This window comes from Drosophila tropicalis, unplaced genomic scaffold, assembly GCF_018151085.1.
Source record: "Drosophila tropicalis isolate 14030-0801.00 unplaced genomic scaffold, ASM1815108v1 contig_573, whole genome shotgun sequence".
Lineage (NCBI taxonomy): Eukaryota > Metazoa > Arthropoda > Insecta > Diptera > Drosophilidae > Drosophila > Drosophila tropicalis.
This window is the reverse complement of record NW_027173049.1, coordinates 1400688-1413368: the sequence shown is the minus strand read 5'-3', so window position 1 is coordinate 1413368 and position 12681 is coordinate 1400688. Positions and strand designations below refer to the sequence as shown.

At 40.7% G+C, this 12681-nt stretch overlaps 3 protein-coding genes across 3 annotated transcripts; 2 read left to right on the top strand and 1 right to left on the bottom strand.

Moving 5' to 3' along the window:
- Window positions 1-851: 851 nt before the first annotated feature.
- Window positions 852-8340, bottom strand: shg (shotgun). The gene is made up of 2 exons (XM_068287610.1): window positions 6838-8340; window positions 852-5922 (listed from the first exon to the last, which is right to left on the bottom strand). Exons 1-2 carry the CDS (start codon window positions 7444-7446, stop codon window positions 2014-2016), a joined length of 4518 nt encoding a protein of 1505 aa, XP_068143711.1. The 5' UTR covers window positions 7447-8340; the 3' UTR covers window positions 852-2013.
- Window positions 8341-8563: 223 nt separating this feature from the next.
- On the top strand, window positions 8564-10614 carry LOC137575314 (asparagine synthetase domain-containing protein CG17486). Its single transcript, XM_068287808.1, has one exon. The coding sequence runs from the start codon at window positions 8626-8628 to the stop codon at window positions 10333-10335; it is 1710 nt and encodes a 569-aa protein (XP_068143909.1). The 5' UTR covers window positions 8564-8625; the 3' UTR covers window positions 10336-10614.
- Window positions 10615-10859: 245 nt separating this feature from the next.
- Window positions 10860-12670, top strand: cpa (F-actin-capping protein subunit alpha). The gene is made up of 3 exons (XM_068287698.1): window positions 10860-11194; window positions 11329-11498; window positions 11560-12670. Exons 1-3 carry the CDS (start codon window positions 10951-10953, stop codon window positions 12007-12009), a joined length of 864 nt encoding a protein of 287 aa, XP_068143799.1. The 5' UTR covers window positions 10860-10950; the 3' UTR covers window positions 12010-12670.
- Window positions 12671-12681: the final 11 nt, after the last annotated feature.

The following is a 12681-nucleotide window of genomic DNA, read 5'->3' as shown; positions in this document are numbered from 1 at the left end:
CAAAATTTCAATTCAATTGAAATTCCATTTTTAGGGAAAAGTTTTCCTTTCACATAAATCGGGATCGGTTAAAGAAGCATACAGTGGGGGAAAATGAGGCATAGACTTTCCAGTTGAGGCACAGGCAGATGCAATACGTCAAATTTTCATCAGACATCTGGCAACCAAAGTCCAACTCTGACATCATTCATGAGAATCTGTTTTAAAGGAAATATACAAACCTACATACATATATTTAAAGTATAATCATTGGAATGCACCTGTGCCAGAACACTCATTGTTATGTACAGTAATGCTTAGTTATGTGTGTATGTATACCTACTAATTTCAATTTTACCCTCGGTCACGTTTACTTGTTGAACTGTTCCAATTTTCTTCATTGACTCTTAATCCAATATGTGTTTGAATGCTAGTGCCGCAATCGATTTGTTCGGCATCGACATCGGCGTCGGCCTACTTTCCGCTCAACACATGCTGATAAGATAATGACGTTTTTCCTCCCAACATTTACAGTAGCTGGAGCCGCTGCCACTGCCCCTGCCGCCCTCGTGACTTGCCAGTCAATGACTCTTGCTCCATCTACACACATTTGCCCCGACTTTTTCAAGTGTAAACATTTGCTTTTACAACTCAATAGAAGATAATTTTAAAGTTTTCGAAAAATAAAAAAAAAAAAAAAAAACAAAAATACGAGGTAATTGTTCAGTGGAAGAAGATCGATGAAAGGAAGCAAAGATTCCAAGTTTACTGGAAATGTAGATTTACTGAAAATTACCTTGAACCTTGGTGTACCTACTAAATGATTATCTCGCAGCAAACTCAAACTTTTCAGAGAGAAAACACAACACAAATAAATTTTCCATTTACATTTTATTTTGTTGCACACAATTGTTGTTGTGTCTGGCTTAGTAAATTGATATAATTTCTTTTACTTTAGGTGTATATAAATAAATTTAATCAGTTTCTTTCAATTGGGTGCCTTGGCATGTAAAAATATTAAAGATTCTCTTTTTACTCCACTACGAAAAAAGACTTACAAAAATACATATCGCATTTGATTTATTGAACATTTTGTTGTGTTTTTTTTTTTTTTTAGTTTTGTCTGTTGTTGTTTTACATTTCCACTTATAGCTTCGATTTAGTTTATGTATATAGTATTTATATATATATATATTTTCTTCTATATTAACTGCTTCTCATAATTACAGTGCTTTGCTTAATTCTTTCATTTTGTTTTAATCGCTGATTTGTTTTTACACATGTATTAGACACGACGACAACCTTAGAAGAAATTCAATTGTTTAATTCATAATAATTATTATTTTTATTGCATTTAACTTTATTTGTTTGTTTTGTTGCCGAATTGTCTTGTGGTTTGATTTATTCGGAAGTTGCTTGTCTAGGATCTTAACATACTAATGCCTTTTTAAATAAACATAAACTTAGATATAACTAGATGGAATTTAGTAACTAAATCTATAATAATATTGGGAATTGTTTGCAAAAAGAAAATGCAAAACGGGAGTTCTCGATGTTTCCTCCTCAAAATTTTGATAGGAATTGTTTGTTTGTTTTAATTTTGATTTCGATTTGTTTGTGTGGTCAGAGGGGGAGTAATATTTGTTGTATATTCTTTCTGGAGAATACAGACAACAATTTTATACTCTCCTGCAGGCTTTGTTTTGTTCGTTTGCAGTTGCTTAGCTACTCGTAAATTTAAGATCAGATCACCTCTTGCTTGCTTCTGCATTTACAGAAAGCAAAACCATAACAAAAACGTAATCTTCTAGGCCCTTGCAATGTTCCTCCTCCTCTACATTATCATTATCATCTTCAGCATTCACTTAGTTGAGGCGACTTGGGGGTCCGGCTAGGCCGACCTTACAACACACAACTTAGCATATGTTTTATATAATAATATATATATGTATATGTATTACGTAAAAAGTCTTTTCAATCTTTTCATTAAATGTATGTATGTATGGGTTAATGAACTATTTTGTTTTTTTTTTCTTAAATGCGCCAGCCCTGGTCGTCGTCCACATTGGAGTCCGTGTCGGAGGGTTCCTCGCCATACATGTCAGCCAGCTTACGGAAGCGCGGACCGAAATTAGAAAGATAATCAAAGTTGAGATCGCCATCGTCTGTGCAGGAGGCCAAACTGGATAAACTGCCATCGGAATTGCCATCGCCTTCGTAGGCATAGTGACGCACATCGTCTATGGTGAAAGCGCCAACATCCCGATCACAGTTCTCTTTCTTGCCTCCCAGAAAATCACCAATATCTGGGATATCGTTTGGAACACGACCCATGCCAGCCGCTTGCAAAGTATGCGGATCTTTGTACAGTTTTTCCTCATAGAAGGGCTGAGTGCGCAGGACATTTAAGTCATAATCTGTATCTCGTTCGCCGCCACCTTCGTCCTCATAGTTGATGATCGTTTCACGTATGTCGTCAATGTCCTTTTCGTGCCAGCCATTCTTTTGTTTCTTCTGCACCACGACCGCCAGCAGGATTATGAGGAGCAAGGCTATGCACGTGATGATGGCAATGATAAAGTTACGATCAATGCCAAAACTTACGGCTCCAACCACCGCCTGTTGGCAACCGCTGTCAATGTTGCGGAAAACGGCGGGCATACCCAGATTGTAGGTGTGATCATTGATGGTCAGATTGCGGACGCAACCAAAGAAGCCCTGCTGATTGGGTATGTGCGTCCAGTTGAGTTGTCGTCCTAATTGTACCAGATCCACCGGTGTGCCACCCAATTGAAGTGGAGCATTTACGTTGAGGAACTCGTTGGGTCCCTGAGGAGCTCCGAGACTCATGCAGGTCGAAAGTCTACAATTGTCCACGGTCATCTCGATGCTGGTGCGCTGCAAAATAATATCCAGCTGATAAGACCGGCCACGTTGCAATTGTATATGCTGATGCTTGATGCGAATGCTGCCGGAACCGTAGTCCACAGTCAACACTGGGTATCCCTTGTCCAGTTCCAGGGCCAGGAAGTCAGACAACGGCAGCAGAGGATTAAAGTTAAGCGGTCCCAGATACATGATGAGGCCCTCCTCGTGCTGTGGCGATATTTCCAAGCCGATCCTCGTGTTATCGCATGCCGAAATGGGTTCATAGAAGGCGTGTCCGTTGCCGTAGAAAGCCACTGAAACGTGTTCACAATGGGGCCCCTCGAATCCATCGATGCAATCGCAGATATCGTTCTCCCCATACCGGGGAGTGCCACCATTGAGGCAATAGTTCAGGACACTCGCCTCGCACACGCACTGGGCCTGGACAAACGCATTGACACCCACGAAGGAGGTCGTATTGGAGTAAATCATGTAAGGCACCGAACTCTTGTGCAACTCATTTGTGCAGGAACTCTCGCACTTTAGTCTTTCGATTAGGCACTCATCTATGTTAATCATTAGCATCGGTAGGTCTAGTTCATTCTCTAATCTCTGCTGATTCTGGGCCACTATTCCATTGAGTTTCTCGGGGGCATAGTATGGCGATCCATGGGCAGAGTAACGTACATCCAGTGTATTGTTCTCGTTCTGGAGAACCGTAAACACGTCCACATTGGACACCGAAGTGTTAAACAGCTTGGCCAAGGAGTGCTGCAGGCGATCCTTAAGTGAGTACGCTTCTGGGGATTGAACATCACGGGGTACACCTATGAATTCCTCCTTGGTGACGTTGATGAAGCGTATGCTGCCACTTTTGTCGACCGCTTCTTCTGGTAGTTCCCGTATCACCACTGTAACATCAGCATCAACGGAGTGCATGGGTATGAAGGTAGACTCTTCGGTGACAACAAACACTAGCTGGTATTCACCCTCTGATGTGTGCTCCAACATGGTGATCATTCCAGTGCTAGGGTTCAAACGGAACTGATCGTGGGGTATGCCATTCTTCCAGGCAAAAACTTTGTCTCCCAGATCCCAGTCGTCGAGATCGTCGACAAATACCCGACCGATGTCCGTGTCTGGTGCCTCGCCCTTGTAGTTGTAGATGAATATGCGAGAGGATCCTTCGGTCATGGCATTATCATTGACGTCACCAATTATCAGATGCAGAATGCTAACCGCACTCTGTCTAGGAACGCCAGAATCGCTTATTCTTATCGGGATAAAGTACTCCTTTTGCTCTTCGCGGTCAAACATGACATTGGCAAAGAGATAATCATTATCGATGCTGAATTTTTTCTTGATATCGGGTGAGGCATCGCTGTCAATGCCGTAGGTGTAGGGTGGTCCATTTTGTGGTTCGTCATAGTCGTTTGCCTGCAACTGGACCACTTGTCCGGGATTACGATTCTCTTGCCAGTGCACGGGCATCTCGTTGATCAAAAAGGGTGCATTATCGTTGATATCCTGCAACGTGATAGAGACAGCCTTAACCGATTTTAGAGTGGTGCCGACGCCATCCTGGTCGCTGGCCGAGATCAGAACTTGCCAGCTCTTGTGACCATTCGGTTGGTCGCGATCAAGCGTTTGGATCAGCCGCAAACACCCAGCATTATCGATGGTCAAGAGTTTTCGGTGATCCTCTTTTACTATGGAGTAAGTTATATGCTGGTCGGCAGCCCGATCCTTGATATCTGGATCGTATGCCTCGATGGTGAGTATGCAGTGGTCAAAGGTCTTCTCTTCTGGTATGGTAATGCTGTATTCTTTTTTAAAAACCGGCGGGTTGTCATTAACATCCTCAATCTTTATGATAACCGTGGCGTAGTCATCGTATATGCCATCAAAAGCTCTCACTTTTAGCTCATATTCTGTAATTGTTTCATAATCTAAGCGTTGATTGACCGTGATCTTGCCCGTTTTTAGGCCAATCTTGAAGGCATCGCCCACATTGCCGCTCTCAATACTGTATAGAATCTGAGAGGCATTATCCTCATCCTCAGCCTTTACTTCAATCACCTCATAGTTGGTATTAGCATCTTCGAGCAGCTTGTCGGCCAAATAGGTCTTCTTTTGGAAATTTGGCTTGTGATCGTTCTTGTCGCCAATGGAGATACTGAAAACCTGATGGCCACGATTGGGTTCGCCATTATCGAACAGACTTGATGGCGAATTATCACTGGCAATAACTTTAACGTTGTAAAAGTCTCGTTCCTCGCGATCGAATGTCGTCAGGGCCGTTATGTTTCCCGTATGCGGGTCGATGGCAAAGTACTCTTGATTATCAGCAAGCTCAAAGGAAACAATATTGTTGGCCGATGTGCCATCATTGTCGAAGGCTCGCACCTGCATTACAGACGTTCCAGATGGTTCATTCTCCAAAATTGTGCCCGACTTGACTTCCGTGAAATAAGGAATATTATCATTGACGTCTTCAATCTTAATCTTCAACTGATGCTCGGCACTCAATTGGAAATTATTCCGCACACTTATGGTTAGGGTGTATTCAGTAATAGCTTCGTAATCGAGAGCCTTTCCCAAACTTATCGAGACCTCGTTGCCAATCTGGTTAAATACAAATGTGTTTTTGCCATTCGTCTGTTCAGTCCGGCCGGTGATCAGTTCAAAAATTACCTTTGGAGAATCTGGCATATTGGAAACAGCTCGCAGCGTGGCAATGGGTTGAGAGAAATTGATAAGATTCTCTTTTAGATAAATCGGCTCATCGATGGGATCAACGAAGGACGGCGGCTTTATCGATGATTCCACCACACGGATGCGCACTTCGATCTGGGCATCTTGCGGCGGATCTGGCACTATATTGTAGGCCCTCACATTTATTGTGTACGATTGTCCCGGTCTCTTGTCAATCGGCCTATTCAAGTAGATAATGCCGGACTCTTTGTCGATTTTGAAATATTGGAAATCTCGTTCTCTTAAAATCTCGTACTCGACAATACTATTGTTGCCATCATCAAAATCGCTGGCACTTATTGACATGACCACCGCGTCGGGCTGTAAGTATATATATGGTATGGGTAAAGAATAAATCAAATAAAAAAAATAAAATAAGATATTAGATGGTTGTCTTCATCTCTGTCTCCTCTCAATTGCTACTTTCCTTCAACCCAAAATTAACCCAAAACCAAATGCACATTTATATTTATTGGCCGTGTCTGAATTCTGCAAATGTTGTCTGTCAACTGAAACTATTGGAAAGGCTTTGCAATTGTCTTGCTAATTGGCGAGGGAAAAAGAACTCAAGCCTTTCTTCACGAATGACAACGAACTTTTGATTCTCTTACATATAAACCCTTACGAATAAAGAAAGTTGATTAACTGATTGAAGAGTTTACAAAGCATAAAATACACTTTTTACTTTGGTGAATGACTATCTGCTTTTTAAGGCCATTGCTAACCAAAAGGGAAACTAAAATCCAAGTGAACTGAGTGCAAATGGCAGATGTAGAAATCAATATCGGGAATACCGCCGATTTGCCGTTACGTTACTGAAGGATTATGTATCTAAATAAACTACCAAGACATTGGCAAAAGTGATGTGGGACGTTCCTCATGGAAAACACCGCCCAATGCGTGAATAATTTCAAGGTTTTCAAATCGATGATATTGCGAGCATTGAACTCGAACTGAGGGTGCGCCAAAGCAGAGGCGGAGGAAAAGATGAAGACGCGACGACGACAACAACAACGACATCGACTAAGAAGAAAACTAGTTTCCTCACGTTAGCTTCAAGTATAAATCCGAAAGGTTAGGGCTCTTGGTTAATTAGTTAAAGTCGTGGGCGAATGAGTGTATGACAGAATGACCAATTATTTCTGAATCTGAATCTAAGCCAAACCGCAGTAATCCAGGGTCCGCGAATTTGGCCAGTTTCATTTTAATGCAATTAAATGTTTTTTTTTAGTTTACCTGAGTGTTCTCCGATATGGATTCATCGTATCGCGCCTTATTGAACACAGGCGGATTGTCGTTTATATCCTCGATGGTCACGTTGAAGGTGCAAACATCATCCAACGGCGGTAGACCATTATCCGTGGCCTGGACGGTGACGAAAACAAATTTCTCATGAATGGGCTCATCGCGATCGAATGTATGAGCCGTGACAATGACGCCCGAGTTGGGATTTATAAAAAATTTCGGTCGCTCGAAAGGTGATTGGACGAGGCTGTAGCGTATCTCCTGATTGGGATCGGGATCTGTGGCCTTTACCTGGAATACATATGTATTCTCTGGCTGCTCCTCCTTAACCGATGGCGCATAGCCATCGCAATTCTTGAATGTGGGTTTCCGATTGTCCACAAAGTAGCTCTTGTCGTTTTCAAGCGACTGTTGGAGCGATTGGGCAGGAGCTGGTAATACGAAGATTAGAGCCACTACCAAACTGATGGTAATGGGCAGAATGGGTAGGGGATATTGTCGACATTTCCGTTTATGCTGCTGATGTGATTGTTGTTGAGCAGGATTACTATGAGATACACTTGCTTCTTGCGTGTTTTTCCTCCGACGATTCGTCGTCATTTTGATTGCAGTTTTGAATGTGAAGACACTTTTCTTTCGAAGACACTTTTGTGTGGTTTGTTCTTTGGAGAGGAGGAAAAAAGAAGCAGCAGGGGGAAGCGCAGGGGCGTTAGCAAATTCAGTCAGTTGAAATCCGCCATCTCTGCCTTTTAACTTCTTTTGTGAATCACCCAGTATTTGTATATATATACACACAAACACTCACACACACACGCGCGATCACACACCTTTTACTTTTGTTGTTGTTGTTATTTCAATGTGTTAAATTGTTGCTGTTGCTAACGCTCTTTGTCATTTGTTTGGACTGCATTTTCATGGCAACCGCCAGGAAAATTGTTATAAATTTTATCAATAACTATTAATATTGAGAGAAATCCCCCGATGCATGTACAGTATTTATGCTCGTTTGCTCTCTCTCTCTCACTCTCTTCTAATCTTCACTCGCCTTCTCTTTCGCACACCGCAAACAGGTAATTCCAGGTATAGAGGTATAAAAAAAGTGGTTACACACACACTCACGCTCGCACACTTAATACTGTGTGTGTATTCAAGAGCGTTGCTTCAGTCTTTGCATTAATTTACAACTATTTCCTTTTGTTTTGTATAAGGCACTTTTTACACAGATTGCAACGATATTGCAATTGATCAAATTTATTATTATTTAATAGCTCTCGGTGGTTACCATTGGACAGCTGCGCAAACGTACAACGAATTCTCACTTTTATCAATTGCAACCTTATGGTGATAGTTATTTTTGACCGAATCTATACCGTCGATTTACATTATTTTAAATAGTATTAAATAAATATTTTATTTTCATTTCTTTTCAAATAATTCAACAGCGGCCGACGAATTTTCCGACTTTCAAAACTCCGACGCACAACCTTCCGATTCAAAAACAAAATCACCATTAACGGCAGTTTTTTCGTGTCTCTTTCTTCGCTCCTTCGGTGTTTTCCTCCACCATTCGCGTTTTTCCGATTAGTTATCGCCCACTATTTCAAAACTCCCGGTATTTGAGTTTGTACCGAGTGCTGTCAATCGATAACAGTAGGGGAAGGCTAAAAAAAATACAGGCGAATGACAGGAGGAAAGAAAATGGAAACAGCATGGAAATAATCAAAACAAAAAAGACGTCTTTACAAATAGCTGTGGAAACTACTACTCAATAAATGCCCAATGTGTGGAATATTTTGTGCAATCAGTCCTGAACACAATGTAAATTGTCAGAATCGTCTGCATAGTGCCTTAAGAAAGTTGTTGAGGAACCGTGGCCCTGATGTGCAGGACGAATTGATAGTAGATCAAGACCGGGTCTTGCTCGCAGGAAACGTTTTGTGGCAGCAAGGATCACAAAAGGCTCAAAAACAACCAGTGATTGCCGGTCAATATGGACTTTTGTTTAACGGAGATTTGTACAATATCGAGAAACCCTCATCTATGTCAGACACAACATGGTTGGCTAACAAATTGGCAAGTTGCGACGGGGACAGGGATCTGATCTCGTTGCTGAAGGATTTAAAGGGTCCACATTGCTTAGTTCTATATAACACTTCGACTTCTACACTTTACTTCTCACGCGATACACTGGGCAGAAATTCACTTCTCATTGAAAGGGGCCAACAAGGGTTAAATTTAATGAGCACTTCCTTTTTTTTGGCAGAACGGATAGAAGAAAACACGGAGCCGATGAGGATTACACTTGAAGTCCCTCCGCTTGGGTTGTACAAGTTAAACATAAACGATTTGAGTCAATGTCGTCTATATCCTTGGCAACCATTAAATGAATACACCGGAAAGCTGCTCTCTGGTTTTGAATCTTCATTGCAATGCAAGATTCTTGTCGAAAATCCAATTTCTCCTAATTGGTTGCTAACAAATGGCAGTCAGAAAAGTGACAACTATGACTTTTACAGCTTTTCATTCAAAAAAGACTTTAACGATTTGTACCATGAGCTGCTTGGGTCGGAATCGATTAGAAAAACATTGCTTACCCTCGACAAGTTACTATCAAATTCAGTGGCAGAACGTGTCCAAAACACGGCGCCTGTCTGTAGAAATTGCAAAAGCATGAAGTGCAATCATGCCAAAGTCTCTGTTTTGTTTTCTGGGGGAATCGATTGCTCTATACTAGCCCTACTGTCAGATAGATTCGTTCCCAGTGACGAACCAATTGAACTCATAAACGTAGCCTTTGAGTCATCTAGCACAGAGGGCTGGAATGTTCCCGATCGCCAAACTGCAGTGCAGTCGTTGTTGGAGCTACAACGGCTTTGTCCGGAGCGGGATTGGCGGCCTCTTAACGTTAACGTGACACGATTGGAGTTGCAGCACCAACTGTCATCTCATATCAGGCACCTTATATTTCCTCTTCAAACTGTATTGGACGAGAGCCTGGGATGTGCCTTCTTTTTTGCTACCCTAGCCAAAAATTCCACGTCCAGAGTCGCTATCCTTGGGAGTGGGGCTGATGAACTGTTTGGTGGGTACGTTCGCCATAGAAATGCCTATAAACGCTGCACTGGAGATGAGAATGATCGTCAGCAAGCTGTTAAAGATGAACTTGAATTGGACTGGCAAAGGATACCTTCCCGCAATCTAGCTCGCGATGATCGAGTTATTGCAGATAATTCAAAAACGGCCAGGGCTCCATTTATCGAGGAAAACGTTGTTCAGTTTGTAAGATCTTTAGAGCCAAAACAAAGGTGTTGTTTTAGTTTTCCTGAGGGCATTGGTGATAAATTTCTTTTAAGACTCTATGGGTATCAACTGGGTTTCCGCAGTGCAGTGCAGCTAAAAAAACGAGCTATCCAATTTGGATCCAGAATTGCTAATAAAAAACAGCAGGCATCTCAGCAGTCTGACTTCTTGCGATTTTCATTTGAATAATTATAAGTTTGTAATTTTTAAACGAAGACGACATGTTTGTTATTCAAATAAAAAAATATAAAACTTATAATTATTACAATCCGGGTTTATCGGTCTTGTTCAACGTTAAAAATTGAAATCAATGAACATGAATTATAAGTTAAGGTAGTTTTATTTAATACCGGGACTAAAATTTCAAAAACTTAAAATTATAAAACGGCTAGAAAGGAAACTGATGTCCACATCTAAAACCTATTTATGCATTTTAGTTTAATTAAATTGATTTAAAGTTTAACCCAACTTTTTAAATTATTTATATTTATTCACATGTTTTTTGCTTTAACTATTTGAAGTTAAAAAAGAGTACTTACATATTACATAAAATGTAATAATTAGACAGCGAAATTTACAATTTGTTTTCGGATAAGAACGGATTTAAAAATTTTATAAATTTTTTATTTTTCGATGACCGTAAACCGTTATTAGTTTTTTCCCTCTATTTGTGATGACCGTGAATAGAAATATCGATATATCTGGGCAAATACTAGCTCATCGATAAAAACAAAGCGAAAGAAAAAGTAACTAATTTCTTTGTCGTTGCTTTGTGAATCATTAAGGAATCCATCGGAAATTATTATGGAGCCAGCTGCACAGATAACAGATGCCGAGAAGGTGCGAATTGTGTCCGATTTTATACTCCATGCTCCACCCGGCGAATTCAATGAGGTCTTCAACGATGTCCGCGAGCTGCTAAAGAATGATACCCTACTGAAGGATGGGGCCAGCCACGCCTTCTCACAGTATAACAAGGACCAGTTGACACCGGTGCGCATCGAGGGCAGTGAGCACAATTCCATCATATCGGAATACAACGATTTGGGTAAGCTTTTACCATAAATGGGCAAATGGAGATCATGACTCATTAACGCTAACTGGTATTCGATAATTGGTTGATATCACTATTGACTGGTTGCTTTGTAAAAGTATGTTGATACTGATAAGAATTATTTGCAGGAAACGGTCGCTTCTATGATCCTCGCACCAAACAAACTTTCAAATACGATCACTTAAGGAAAGAGGCCTCCGAATATCAGGATGTAGATGGTGATGCCAATGCCGAGCCCTGGCGGGCAGCCTTAGATCTCGAAACACTGGCCTATACTGCCAATCATTATAGACATGGGGTAAACACATTATCTGTGGTCTTAGAGATATCGCAGTGGCTCTAATCTTTTGCACTTGTAGGTCAGCTCAGTGTTTGGAAAATCGCAGGGCAATCAGATCACACTAACTATTTGCATTGAAGATCATCAGTTCCAGCCGAAAAATTACTGGAATGGACGGTGGCGGTCCCAGTGGCATGTGACCTTTCAAACGGGTAGTGGCACTGCTGAGCTGAAAGGTGTGCTTAAGGTTCAGGTCCACTACTACGAGGACGGCAATGTTCAGCTAGTGTCCTCAAAAGAGTGTCGCGATAGCTTAGTAATTTCTAATGAACAGCAATTCGCAAAGGAAGTCATTCGTCTCATCGAAGAGGCCGAAAATGAATATCAATTGGCCATTTCGGAGAATTATCAAACCATGTCGGACACCACATTTAAGGCAATGCGGCGACAACTGCCTATTACCAGAACCAAAATCGACTGGAGCAAAATTGTTTCTTATAGTATTGGCAAGGAGCTTAAAACACAATAAGACCAGGAGCAGCAAGCGGAAGAGATGCCAGGAACAGGCCCCCAGACGGGAAATAAACGGCCAAATAGTCTTCCACTTGCAACGGCCAAGCGAGTATTGTAGAAGGGATGTGCAGAAACTGAGCAAGACTGCTTAGAGAGACAAGCAGAGAACATGTTAGCGCTTATTATTAAAGAAATGAATTCAATGTCTGTAATTTGCTTGAACTTATACATACAACCATGATGTATCTATTTCTATATACATACATGAACATATATTATATATTTATATATATAAAATGTGTTAAATTTACAAAAAAAAGTGCATAAAAACTTAAACACTTGCAAACACGCACTTGCATATATATAAATATGTATATATATATACATATACATACACAGATTATTCAATTAATTTTTGGACTTGGATCACCACCAAATGTCGCCTTTATCGTTCGAAAAGCAAATACAGTTTTCAATGTGCACCGTTCTCATTTTTTTCAAACTACATTTAGAATCTAATCCATGGACGGTAAATGAAACGAGTTCTAGCTTTTCCATGAATAACAATAAAGATACTTTTCGTTTTTTTAAGATTTGTAACAAACAATAAATATTTAAGTACTGCTTGCAAATTAGTCAAATTTAATGAGAATAAACTAAAATCAATAATTCGTTAATACCTTCAGTA